The sequence below is a fragment of the Erigeron canadensis genome, chromosome 6 (genome assembly GCF_010389155.1).
Source record: "Erigeron canadensis isolate Cc75 chromosome 6, C_canadensis_v1, whole genome shotgun sequence".
NCBI lineage: Eukaryota > Viridiplantae > Streptophyta > Magnoliopsida > Asterales > Asteraceae > Erigeron > Erigeron canadensis.
This window is the reverse complement of record NC_057766.1, coordinates 12,206,330-12,220,921: the sequence shown is the minus strand read 5'-3', so window position 1 is coordinate 12,220,921 and position 14,592 is coordinate 12,206,330. Positions and strand designations below refer to the sequence as shown.

The 14,592-nt window shown below is 36.0% G+C and overlaps 1 protein-coding gene across 1 annotated transcript in view; it reads right to left on the bottom strand.

The window, feature by feature from the left end:
- The window catches only part of LOC122602657 (TBC1 domain family member 13-like), a 16,099-nt gene extending 1,507 nt beyond the window's left edge, over positions 1–14,592 (bottom strand). The window contains exons 1-7 of the mRNA XM_043775253.1: positions 14,037–14,592; positions 1,850–1,942; positions 1,518–1,622; positions 1,147–1,299; positions 837–935; positions 328–456; positions 5–184 (exon numbers count right to left, since the gene is read on the bottom strand). Of these exons, the coding sequence (XP_043631188.1) occupies positions 5–184; positions 328–456; positions 837–935; positions 1,147–1,299; positions 1,518–1,622; positions 1,850–1,942; positions 14,037–14,369 (1,092 nt within the window). The 5' untranslated portion in view covers positions 14,370–14,592. The remainder of the gene's footprint in view (positions 1–4; positions 185–327; positions 457–836; positions 936–1,146; positions 1,300–1,517; positions 1,623–1,849; positions 1,943–14,036) is intronic.

The following is a 14,592-nucleotide window of genomic DNA, read 5'->3' as shown; positions in this document are numbered from 1 at the left end:
TTACTTTTGTTGTGACCTCAAGATGTCGCCATAGCTCTTCATCATGCTGCTTTAAGAGTTGTGACAGACTTGTAATTGTTGAACGAATACCTACTATACTATTATCAAGTTGTTGACAGAAGTTTTCTCGAAAGTCACTTATCAATTCCACAAAGCAGAAGAAAGTGTCTGCCTCTGCGTTAACCTGTGCATGTCCAAATCATACATAGGATTAGTATGAATACAAGTCATCCAATTCAACTTAACCATAGTCATCGTCTAATGATCAATCAGCTGACCTTTCATATACGCATTGACAAATATTAACAATTAATGTTGTTTCCTTACCACATAGTCCTCGTTGGGGTCATTTTTGAACACATAGAACAAAGGGGCCAATATTTCATTCATCCCTTGCACATATTTTATCCCTGGGTTCAGCTTTGCAAATATGATCAGTATATTCTTCAATGAGTCCTGAAAGCAACAAATGTTGAGCTCACATGCATGTACCTCATGATTGCACCATATTACTGTGCAAGTGTGTAACTTCCGTAGGTTAAAAAGGAAAAGTTTGTTTAGGGGGGTGGGGCTGAAGGGACTAGGGGTGTCAGGTGTGTGAAAACTGGAGCAGACTGAAAAAATCAAAGAACCAAACATGGATTCAACCAGAAAGATAATAGGACCGGTCATATACAGTTGGGTTCTCGGGTCTAGATTATTTTAAAAAACCAGTTTTCAAATTAGCTCGGTCTTGCTCTGATCTGTTTCATATACGTCAGGTTCTCAACAAAATTATTCTAACTTTTTCGGCTCCAGAAAACACCCCGCCTCTTGCAAGCACATTCTTCAATTACCTGATTGGCTTTTGCAAAAGCAGAGTCGCCAGAGAAAAATTGTATGTCTGGGTGGGTGCGTTTCACATCACGGTCTATCTGTTTGGTGATCTCAGAGTCCTACAAATAGCAAAAATTACAGATTCTGAGAGCATAGTAACTGCATACCACAAGCATGCACATGTATGTAAGAACCGGCTTTAATACAACTTGAGCCCCTAAACGTTGTACCCCTTCTTAAATTCATATCATAATAGCATAAGCCATTTGATTGCCGTACTTACCAGAAACTATTGAAGTTGTTGACTATATGTCTACTGCGAAAGAATACCTGAAAGAATTGGTTCCAGATGCTGGTCTTCCCTAGGCTCAAAGGATGTTCCCCATGAGGTATCTTTGACCTTGCTAGTAAACATCTGGCCTCACTTATGTGATCACAGTTTTTAGAATATGCAGAATCTTCCAACTTCCTTGTGATATCCGACTGACTAGCCACAAAAACATTTAAAATCCAGGAACGGGTGCAAAGACATGAAACTAAGAAAAGAGAATGCAAAAACTTTTAAGTCCTTCTAACTAGACATTTCAAGAAGTCCAGTAATAAATTAAACACTAAGCATATAGCTTCTGAAGATCACTCAGGTTCAACATTCCTTCCAACATCAAAATATCACTATAAGGTACAGATGAACTGGAACTTACTGGATTTATCAAAAGCTCTTCCTTGAAATGTTTATAGCGAGACCTCTTCTTAGCCAATTCTGACGACCAAAGTCCCTTATCAACCGGAAGATACCCCAATAATAGCTAAAACATGAAAGGACAACAAATTAATCAGCACATTCCACAATGAGTAACAATCAGCATAAAAGAAAAAAAGGATCCAGTAAGTCCTCTACATCTACACTCAATTTTATCCGACTAATGTTGCCCGGCACACTATCTCTAATTCTCTATTCTACATGAACTTTTCATTCTAACATGGTTGATTTGAACACATAAATCTCAACACAAGAAAGCATGTTGTTCCATACCTTCCAAACAGTTGAACGGATTCCAGCAGCATCTGGTATACCCAAAGAAGCAAGTTGTCTAAGTTCCCCTATGTTTATAATCTTCCTCGATAGCTGCAGTAACAAAAAAGTCAGCAAAAGGATGCATAGAAAGTAGAAACATGTGTACTTGTTATCGTTACCTATCTAAGTAGTTAATTACTAAAATAGTGGTATAGCGGTCAAGGTCCGATATAGCGGTGATATAGCAGTGGTATAGCGGTACTTAAAACATTATGCAATATCTATATATTTAATACTTAATACTTAATATATTTAATAAAAATATCACAAGTCTTTAAAAATGTCAATTTTTGATGGATTGTTCTTGCCAAACATGAAAAAATATCACAACTTTCTGTGATGCTTCTGATCCTATCTTCATCTTTCCCATCTAGATCTTCTACTACCTCTAAATCTACGAAATCTTTCTTTTCCAAATCAATTATGCTTTTAAACATTTTCTAAGTCTTAAAATCTATTACTATGAACAAAACCTTGAATAACGGCAATATCACCGCTATTTAGAAATCTAAATATGGGAGTAATAGTGGTAAATAGCGCTGATAATAGCGAAACCGCTATTTTAACCTCTATTTTGACCTCTATTTTTCCTTAAGGACGCTATCCGCTATAGCACTCCTATAGTGCCGCTATTAACTACATAGTTACCTATCACTAATCTTCTTTTTCAATGTCCAACTTGTTTAGGGTTTTTTGTGTTTAGGGTTTTCTCTGTTCATCTTGTTTTTGTGGTCCCTTTGGAGTATTTAGGGTTTTTTGGCTGCATGGTTCTTTTTGTATGAAGGGAGATCGTCCTGCATTTGATTTAAACGCATTAGAGGAACGTTTTAATCGTTTGAGATCTGGTTTTTGTAAGAAAAAGGGAGGCAGCCCTAATAAAGGGTGAAATCCTTCCAATTCTCCATCTTCGTCGAATGTGAAGGAGAATCTGGGTTCGAATTCATCTGATCAGCCTACTGTGTATCCGGTTTAAAGTGGAGAGGTGAAGGGATGTTCTTTTACGGAGTCTATTATTCAAGAAGAGGAAGATGATCAAGTTAATGTTGGTCATGCTACTTATCAATCCCCTTTAACGGATGTAATAAGTGTTATAATTCTGGAAAAGAGCGTGTTACGTTCGAAGCTGGACTTGATAATGACCCGAATGAGAAGAAAAGTGTTAATGATAATTTACAGAATGTTCAGGTCGAGAACTTGAAGGAACAGCTTGTTCAACCTGATGTGAATCAACCAACCCATACACCTCATGGGGCTGATTTGAAGAAACCTTTCTCGTATGCAAATGTTGTGCAATCTGAGCCTATTATCACGAAGGTGGTTAATTTTCGTTCTTTAAAGGTAGACTCGAATATTGAGGGTATTGATTTGCTTATTCCAAGGGAGGTTATTGCTTCGGCTAATAGCAAGTATGCGAATACCTTGGTTGGTTATTCTCTTGGAAAACACCTTGCTTTTCCCGTTGAAAATTATGTGAAGAATGCTTGGGTTAAATACGGGTTTCAGCGTCTTATGATGAATTCATCGGGTTTCTTCTTTTTTAAATTTGAGGAGAAATCGGGGATGGATAAAGTGTTGAAATTAGGACCTTGGTTAATTCATTCAGTGCCTATTTTCTTAAATGAATGGACTCCTGAATTTAGTATGTCTGACGTTAAGAAGATGCCTGTATGGGTTAAGTTACATAATGTGCCACTTGTACTCTTTACAAAAGATGGTCTTAGCATGTTGGCAACCAAGATTGGAAGACCTGTTGCTTTGGATGTTTATACGAGCACTATGTGTACTGAATCATGGGGACGTAGTTGTTATGCATAGGCTCTAATCGAATTGGATGCTAAATATGATATAAAATCTGAATTGATTGTTGGAATTCCTAATATGGTTGGAGATGGTTTTTCAAAACAAGTAATATAAAAAGAATATCAATGGAAACCTCCTCGTTGTGCTACATGCAAGGTGTTTTATCATGCAAGTGACCAATGCCCTAAATTACCCAAAAAGAGTATTCAGGTTGAGCTTGTCTCAAGATGAGGAGGGGTTTACTAAGGTTTCAAGGAAAAAGCAAAAAGGTAAAGCTGTTCAACAGGAGAAACAAATGAAGCTTAATAAGCCGAAACCACATTTTATTTATAGAGCAAAACAGCCCAAGCAGAATGAAGACAAGGCATCTTCTAGTACAACCAAAGATATTTCTTTACATAATCCGTATGGTATTTTGGCAGATGAGGAAACCGAAGCAGTATTTCTTTATATGTTCGTTTGACTAAGGTTCAGCTGGAAGAGAGTGATGACCAAGTTGAATGTGTGTTTGCTGAACATTCTACGGTTATGGCAGATTCTGAGGAGGCAAGCACTCACGGTACAGGGATGCCTCATGTATAGTATCGCTTCATGAAACATACGGGGTATGAACATCTCCCCGAAACAAACAGATTTTCGGCAGGTAATCAATGAGAATAAATTATCTGTCTGTGCTATTCTCGAATCACATGTGTCTGTTTCAAAGCTTGATAGTATTTGTAGTAATATGTTTTGTCACTGGAGTTGGACGTCTAATGCTCATGTGTGCCATAAAAATTCTAGAATCATCATAGGGTGGGATCCAAATATTGTTGATTCAATGGTGGTATCTCTATCGGATCAAGTTATTCATACACAGGTTATTTTTAAGGTTGGCCAGAAGGTTTTGTTGTGTTCATTCATCTATGCTCATAATTTTTATATTCATAGACGTGATTTATGGAGTAACTTGGTTATGCATAAAGCTTTTGTTCATGATAAGCCATGGGTGTTGCTTGGGGATTTTAATGCTGCTTTATTTCTTAATGATGAAGTTGTTAGTTCCTATCATGTTGATATTTCAATGAGGGAGTTTAAGGATTGTGTTGAAGAACTAGAAGTTTCTGATGTTAATAGATCGGGTTTACAGTTTACGTGGAATCAGATACCGAAAGGGAAGCTAGGTTTCATGAAGAAATTGGATAGAATCATGACAAACCAAACATTTCTTGTTGATTTTGTAGGGGCGCACGCTATGTTTCAACCCTAAACCATTTAAATTTGCTAATGTTCTTGTGCATCATTTAAGTTTCAACCCTAAATCATTTCATGCACCTGCGGTATTGTGTTTCCCTATGGCTGCTAAATTCCAACCTAAACCATTTAAGTTTGCTAATGTTCTTGTGCATCATGATAAATTTAAGGAGGTGGTTTCGGATTCTTGGAATACATCTATAGAGGGGCATCACATGTTTAAGGTCGTTAAGAAATTAAAGTATTTGAAGAAACCTTTGCGTAAGTTGCTCTATGATAAATGTCATTTATTTGGCAAGGTAGTTAAGTTAAGACAGGAATTAGATGAAGAACATAAAGCTATTGATGGGGACCCGTTTAATGTTGCTTTGAGAGAAGATGAAGCTACCCGTTTACAAGCTTTTAAAGAGGCTATTCTGGATGAAAAAGATTTTTAAAGCAGAAAGCTAAAATCAAATGGCTTCAAGTTGGTGATTCAAATTCAGCATCCTTCCACAAAGTTAAGGCTCGTAAGGCTAGAAACCGCATTCATTCAGTTGTAGATGGGCTTGGTAATCGTCAAGGTGGTGAGGCTGTGGCGGCAGCCTTTGTTGCTCATTATAGGGAGTTTCTTGGTTCTCCAGGTGTTGTTTCTAACTTTGATTATTTAGGTTTGTTTTCAAACAAGCTTGCTACTTCTGTGCAAGCTGATTTTATGGTAACAAATGTCACGAGTAATGAGGTAAAAGCTGCCATGTTTGATATGGGGGATCATAAAGCACCAGGGCCTCATGGCTTCAATGCGGCTTTCTTTAAGCATACCTGGGATATTGTTGGTAAGGATGTCGTGGCTACTGTCCAGGATTTCTTTCATAGTGGTAAATTGTTAAAGGAGGTAAACCACACTATTATCTCTTTATTGCCGAAAGTTGCTGCCCCGAGTCGTATTACCCATTATAGGCCAATTTCTCTTTGCAATGTTTTGTTTAAGTGCATTACTAAAATCATTGCAAATAGGATATCTGCTTCTCTTACAGGTTTAGTTGGTATTAATCAATCGACATTTATATCAGGAAGGAGAATTTCTGATAACATCTTGTTGACCCAGGAGCTGATGCATAATTATCATTTGGATAGGGGTGTTCCTAGATGTGAGTTCAAGGTGGATATTCAGAAGGCTTATGACACAGTGGATTAGAGATTTTTGAAAAGAATTCTTACTGAATTTGAGTTCCATCCCAAGATGGTTCACTGGATTATGACTTGTGTTGCTACTGCATCTTATTCAGTATGCATTAATGGTAATTTATATGGTTTTTTTCCGGAAATGAGGAGTTTAAGGCAGGGGGATCCGCTTTCTCCATATTTGTTCACATTGGTTATGGAAGTTTTGACCTTAATGCTTCGGAGACTGCATTATTTACTTTTCACCCGAAGTGTGAAGAGCTGGATATTATTAACCTTTGTTTTGCAGATGATCTCATCCTCTTCTTGCATGCCGATGTCAATTCAGCAAGGGTTATCATGGAGACGTTGGAGGAGTTTAAGAATGCTTAAGGTCTAGCTCCAAGTTTACCAAAAATACTGCTTACTTTTGTAATGTACTGAATCATGTGAAGTTGTCAATTTTATCGGTTCTACCTTTTGAGGAAGGTAGCTTACCGATTAAATATTTGGGGGTACCGCTTGTTTCTACTCGACTTATTTATAGGGTCTGTTATGAATTGGTTGAGAAGGTGCGAAACCAAGTTTCAGATTGGAAGAACAAATCTCTATCATTTGCGGGCAGACTTCAATTGGTTCAAACTGTTCTAGATTCATGTCTATTGGAATACGATGTTTATGTTACCTACAAGTGTTATTCATGAGGTGGAACAGATTATGAGGTCTTTTCTTTGGCAAAAAGGTAGCTCAAAAGTTGCTTGGGAGGTTGTGTGTCTTACTAAAAGTAGAGGACTAGGGGTTTGTAGATTGTATGATTTCAACCATACTAATGGTTGTTCATATATGGAACTTGCTGGCTCATAAGGAATCATTGTGGGTTAGATGGATGCATATGTTCAAGATTAAGGATAGAAATTTTTGGGAAATTCCTTGTCGGGGTAACTTGTCTTGGAGTTGGAGGAAAATGTTGCAAATTAGGCCTCTGATCCGTAATCATTTTTGATACCGTATTGGGAATGGTTTCCGCCTGGTTTGATAACGGGTGTGAAGCAACAAACAAACTCATTATCTGCTCGTGTTATCTCTAATGTAGGTGGTTTTCTTCTGTCAGCTTCGGTCTCGGATCTTATTCGTGACAATATGTGGAGCTGGCCTTTGGAGTGGAGTAATATACTTCCACTTATTGAGGTTCCCGCTTTGCAACCTGATCAACCCAATTCATTATGCTGGAAGGATAAGTCAGGTTTTCTACAACCATTCTCGGTCTCACAGGTTTGGGAAGCTATTCTTCCTCGTGATGTGGCTGTTAATTGGTATCATGTAGTTTAGTTTAAGCAATGCATTCCAAAGCATGCATTTCATTTATGGTTAGTGGTGAAAAAGAAACTCAAAACTCAGGATATGTTGCGACCATGAGATGTCAATGGTCCCGTTTCGTGCACTTTATGTGGTATGCAACCAGATTCGCATAGTCATCTATTTTTTGAGTGTGTTTTTGTTTTTACAAGTGTGGAAAGGCATTTGTAGTCGTGTTGATCTTGATTTCTTTTCTGAAGATTGGGATATTGTGTTGGCGAGTTTCATTTCAATTACTAGATTGAAAAAAGCAGATGCTATCATTGCAAAACTGGTTCTTGGAGCGTCTCTGTATTTTATTTGGCAAAAGAGAAATTGTCGGTTATTTCAACAAAAAAGGAGAATGGCTCATTAGTTCATCGAGGTTATTTTTATGATGGTTAGACTTAAGCTTCTATCCTGCCGTTTTTGAAAGACTCCTCGGTCGGGAAGGCATATGGATACTTGGAAGCTGCCGATTACAATTTTTAATGTGTAATTGTTTGTGTCTTGTTTCGGTTTGTACCAAACCTACATGTTAGTTGATGTTAGGTACCGGTGTATCTTGATAAGTGGCATGTCACTTGTCTTGGTGTTTGGTTATTGCATGGTGTGCATGGTCTTGTAACTAGTCGTACTAACAACTTAGTACGCCTCATCTTCTTTGTTTTGATTTTAACATAAAGCTAACGAGGGTAAATCCTTTTACCCGAAAACGAGTAATCTCACTCCCTAAGTCAAATCCTTTTGAGATATAACAACACAGATTGAAGTTATAAACTGGGTTAAATGCACCAAAACGTATCCAGCTTGTCACGTTTTGCTATCGTATCTATTCAATTTCTTTAACAGTCTATAGTAGTCTATAGTGAGTATCAAGCTCTCAAGTCACTCGTATTTATGAATTTATCTGGTTACCTCTTTTTCTGCTGAGATGGCAACTTGCCATCTCATCAAAATCAACACCTAGAATTAATCAAATACATACAATAGCTCAAACACATATATCTATATCTATATATAAGGGAAAGGTAATTTGAGAACATGTAAGGGCAAGGGGACAAATCTCAGCCACTCATTTTCTTCTCTCCTCAAATCTCAACCGCTCATTTATTTTCTCTCCTTCATAAATTATTTTATTCATCTAATTCATTCAAAATCTATTATCTCAAAAACTGTACAACGATAAATTATAAAAATTATATGGGTGTTCCTAAATTCGATATACTTTCGATGACTTTTTAAATACGAGGGCGGAGCTCGTACGGCAAAGGGCAGAGACCGTTAGGTAGATCACCCCATCACCGATCACCCCTATGACTTATCATCCCCTATGACCGATCATCTCCTATGACTTATCACACTCTATGAGCTATCACCCCCCACTAGCTACCTGTAACACTCTAAATTATTAAGCCAATGAAAATTAACCTCAATTATAGTTTTGACATTAAAATAGTTTCCTAGTATTTTATTTTTGAATATATGGGATTGTTTTAGTTGGAACTTTAGCGGATAACGGGTATTTACCCACTAAATTAGAGAATGGGGCGTGGCACTCCTAAGAAGTGCCAGCGAAATCCTTCTTCCTTACTCATCACTTCTCCACCAACTTTTCTTCTACATTCTTCCTAACTCTTATACTAACAAACATTAATCCTAATTTCTCATTCAATCTAAGAACCTTTCATCAAGAACAATAATAATAATCTTCTTTTATCTCATAAAATTGAAAAGTGGAGGTTTAATTAAGGTGGTGGTGGCTGAAATTACAAGGAAGAAAGGAGAAGAAAGTATGAAATTGAAACCCTAACTTATGTCTTCCATTATTTGAGGTATTGATGCTTTAACCTAATTTTGATTCTTGCTAAATTATATTTTAGAAATTAGGGTTCTTGAATTGGAAAATTTGGGGGTTTTATTTATATTGAGTAAATTGATATAATATGAATTAGGGTTCTTGTAAGTTAACCAAATTAGGGTTTTAATTGAGTTGAATGATAGATTTTGTTGAATGCTAGTAAGAACTAAGTTGGACAAATTCTGTCCCTGAGTTTGAAACGAGTTAAACACCTTCATGACAGCATTTTCACTTGTTGAGTCCTAAAAAGAAAATGTAGGTTATTGTGTTAAGTAAATTTTCCCACTTGAATGAGTTAAAAATACGAAGTAGAACTCTAGATATTAATTTTTGAATCCAGTGGCGCAATGCTGATCTTTCAGCAAAAATGATTCTGATGTCTGTTGTTAAAACAGGTAAAACACATTCTTGCAAGTTAATTCATGTTTTGGTCACTGAATATAAAATGTACTAAAATGTGTTAAGAAGAAGTGGCCACTGGAATGAGGTCAAAATATGGTGTAGAACTCAAGTTATGGTCATTTGAAGGCAGTAGGGTCAAAGCTGTTTAACAGCAGCAGTTTTGATTTTTAAAACGACCAGAAGTCACCTTTGAAGGACAATTCACATATTGGTCACTAAAGATAAAAGGTAGGTATATGTGTCACCTAAATTTGGCCACTGGAATCAAGTAAAAAGAGTAAGTAGAACTTGAGTTATGCTTGTTTGAAGTCTGCTTGGTCAAATATGAAAATGACGAATTGGGTATGAAAGTAAGTTTTGGTCAAATGAGAATAATATAAGAGATACATGTTTGATGAACCAACCCAAGATTAATATAAGATTGTAAATGAGGGGTTGGGTGTTGAAATGCTAGTGATTATGGCTAGATGGCCTAGTATGTGATTGATGATCCTATATGCGTTGTGATTTGTTGCTAGGTTGAAGCATACATGTTTTGTGTTCATGCGGTCTTCTTGATTTATAATTTTGGTTTTCGCGGAGGAGGTGAGTTTTCTTGCATACTTTTATATATGCCTTGGGTCAGTTACCATTCATGTTGAGTGATTCCATGGTGGTATTTGATTTGGCGTTAAGTCCCATGTTTATGGTTGAGTTTGATTACAGGCCTAATCGGTGGCCATAGGCTCATGTGGAGCATTTCTTATTGATATATTTGATTGTGATGGTAATCATTTGCTTATATGGATCCATGTAATGCCTAACCCAAGGGTGAGTATTATGGATATGACACGACGATATCATAGTCCATATGCAACAATCCCTTGAGCATTGCCCTCCTTCGTATGTATAAACGTATGCAAGATTATTCACTAAGTTTTGCTTACTTTTTAGTTGTTTAGCCTTTTATAGGTTGTTCCGGATGAGGAAGAAAGTAAGTATTGTAAAGATTGGAGTTAAAGATGCTTAATGGATATGGGTTGCTTTGGTTAAATGCGGATAATGGTATTGGTAATAGGACCCATAGTGACCCCTTTGAACTATTGGCTCTTTGTACTCTTGTTATGTCTTTTTGGAGAATTATTATGATGTCTAGAGTTAGACTCGAGTTTTTGGGTATTTTAAGATGGGTCGTTTTGTAGTTGTAATGTATTGATTTTGTTTAAATGTGTTTTGGAGAAACTCATAATCCGTAACAGGTTTGGATGATGATTTTACGAATGGGTCATGACAAAATTTCTAATTTTGTACGTCGTCATTTGTAAGATGTCAACTCGGGTAATTGACCCATTTGGTGGTAAAATGAATGTTTGGTCAACGGATACTTTTACCTTGCTTATTTCTGAGTCGAAAACTTATTTGAACTTAGAAATGTTGTATTATGAAATTTGGTTTTGATTTTGGTAGTCTGTAAGTTGGATTAAGCATCTAATGATTTTTGGTGTTGCTGAACTGGTGCCCACTGCGGCGCAGTGGGGATTCTCGGATCCAGGGAGCATGTTACTTCCACTGCGGCGTAGTGGGGATTGCATCCACCCACTGCGGCGCAGTGGGTATATCAAGTAAAAAAAAAAAATCCTTATTTCTCTAATAAATCGAGTGGTGTCGTTTCACTACCCCTTATTAATACTCGAAAGGCGAAGCCCGTACCGTATCAAATTGGAAAATAACCGATCACACCTATGACCTATCACCCTTTAATCTATGACCTATCACTCCCTATGATCCATCATCCAATATGACCCATCACACCCTACTAGCTACCCCTTGTTAATAGCCGAAAGGGCGAAGCCTTTACCGTATCAAAATTCGTCGAAAATATATCGAATGACCTCTCTAACGAAAGAAAATGAAACTTTAAGAATACCCATATAATTTTTATAATTTATTGGTGTAATTACGGTTTTTGAGATAAAAGATTTTGAATGAATTAGATGAATAAAATGATCTATGTAGAAAAGAAAAACAAATTAGTGGTTGAGATTTGAGGAGAGAGAAAAATAAGTGGCTGAGATTCGTCCCGTCATCCTTTTTTTTTTACATGTTCTTAAATTAAGCCACCCCTCTATATCTATATACTAGATTATTTTCCTGCGTTAAGCGAGTTATACATATTAACTTTCATAATAACATAAGGTTAACTACAAATAAGACATGCTAAAAATTATTCAAAAAAAATTACATATTGAGTCATAGTTTAATTGTTTAGATTTGTTCATAACAAACAATGTAAAAGAATGTTTAAGTCTTTAGTTGAGCCGAATCAGCTTATGTCTATCTAAGCTAACCCATAATTCACATGTATTAACGTAATAAGCTTAAGAAGTGATTCTTCAAGTTGCATTAATGTAGATTATATCATTTACTCTAAGTCGGAGATGAACAACAAAGATTGAAGACAAAGTTAGGTCTAAAAGTCAGCTTGGACTTACGGTCAGCTAGAATGAAAAACCTCTAACACTTACGATTGTACAAATGTCCTAAGTTGCATTATCTACTTTATGTTATTGGAATCAACCTTGGGATTGGATAAACATGAAAGATAAAAGGTACAAGATACATAACCAATCCTCAAGCGTTGGTGGTTGTTCTTTATGTGAGTTGTCCTCTCTCTGATTGACCGCGTAATACGCGTGATCAATATATTAAGTTTTCATAATAACATAATCAGTAGTTATAGATAAGTTTTCATAATAACATAATCATATTAATTATTTCATCTTTAATTAATGACAATTTTTAATATTTATACTAAATATATATTTTTAATTTTTAAAAATTTACATAATTATCATTAATGATAATTTTATATTAGTAATAAATTATCATATAAAGTATAAGTATATGTTATATGATTGTATATTGATAAAATATAACGGCTCTAAATCAAAATTTACATACTTATACTTTTTAATCATATATAGTATTAAAATTATCATTAACTAAAGATGAAATATGATCTAATGGCTCTAAATCAAAGATGAAATTCCTATGGACTTTGTTATATATATATATATATAATATATTCATATATATATATATAATAGGGGTGGGTTAGATTAGGGACTCCTTATTTTGGGGACTGTTAGGGACTCGATCTAAACCGTCCATTTTCATCAGATCTAATCACCACTAATCATCTCCGGCGACATGTCCGGCGAGACTTACACATGTGTAAGTTGTACTTACACATGTGTAAATTGAATAAAAATTATGATTTTGAGCGGGCTTCGCCCTTAAGGATATTCATAAACCAAAGCTGGTGGGGGTGATAGGTCATTGAGGGTGATAGGTCATAGTGTGATAGGTCATAGAGGGTGAGAGGTCATAGGGGGTGACCGGTGATGGGAGATCTACCTAAAAAAAATTGTACTTAAAACATGTGTAAGTTACTTACACATGTGTAAGTTACTTACACATGTGTAAGTCTCGCCAAAGATGGTCACCGTCGCCGGAGGATCATGGTGGTGGTCGGAGATAATCATGGTGGTGGTGGTGGTGGTCAGAGATGATGGTGGTGGTGGCCGGAGAAGGAGGGAGAAGGAGTCCCTAACCAATGGCGGAGGGAATAGGGGGACTAGGGGGTGCCCATCCCCCTCCAATAGCCCAATAGCAGTAGATTATAATTAGCCCATGACCACAATTTTGGGTCTAGCCCCCTCCAATGGACATTCACATCACAGCATCACTTCATACGTATATCTTTTGACTCCTCCTCAAGCATAAACACAGTTTTTTTTCTCTATTTTTATCTGTTTCCTTTAAATGATTGTATGTATTTTTTTCACCATATCATAGTGTTTTCATAAATACTAATTATATTAGAAACATACTTACACAAGAAGTGTCAAACTTCGAATGCACAAGATAGTTTTTGTATATAGATCAATTTTTTTAATCTATATTGTATTAAATACAACTTTCTTGACTTTTTTTTTTAACTAATTTAGTTACCCAGTATGTTCCCTCATAAAAAAATGGATCAATATCTAGGATATTCACAATTTTTAAGAGTTTTTTTTTTTAAGAACTTGCATATAAATCCGGAACGTATCTTGTAAGTTTTTGCTACCTATGTTGTAAAATTTTGACTATATCGTTTTTATCGTATTGTTTGAACTATATCGTATTCGTAATAATACTTATATTGTTTGAACTATATCGCTTTTATCGTATCATTTTATTATGTAAGTCCCCGCCAATCTGAAATCCTTGATCCGCCTCTATATATAATATATATATATATATACACTGGTAGATACATGTGTGTCTATATAATTGAAAATAAAAGAATTTGATAAAAAAAAATAAAAAAAGAAGCAGTTGACAAACCTCTTGTAACAAATGTGAATGACGCGAAATATCTTCAATGGTAACAGAATTAAAGTTAGCAGAAGAAGATGTGACAGCATCATTGTCACTACTTCCACTACGAATAGATGATGAAACCCTAACTTCTTCCTTCTTGGAAATTGATTCATTAAAACAAGAATCCGAAGAGGTTACGGATGATGCAGGCGATGATTTCAAAGAATATTCACCGGCGATGGGATCCTCATAAGACGACGTCGTATTAAGCCGCGGCGGTGATTTGATTGTTGTGGAAGAAGACAATATAGGGCTGTTGAGCCAATCAGGTACGCTTTTTTTCTTCTTCGTCACCATCGTTATGTGTGTGTATATATAAGAATCAACAAATGAATATATATATATAATATATTCTATTTAAACTTTGAATAATGAAATACACATAGTGTGTGTGTGTTTTAGGGGAGATGGAAGAAAGCAAAATGGAAGTCGAAATATGATGTGAATACGGTGGTGGTGAGTCATACTTTTCGTGGAAGTATCATATTGATCCTCTTTCCATTTAACTGTGTGTTCGTTT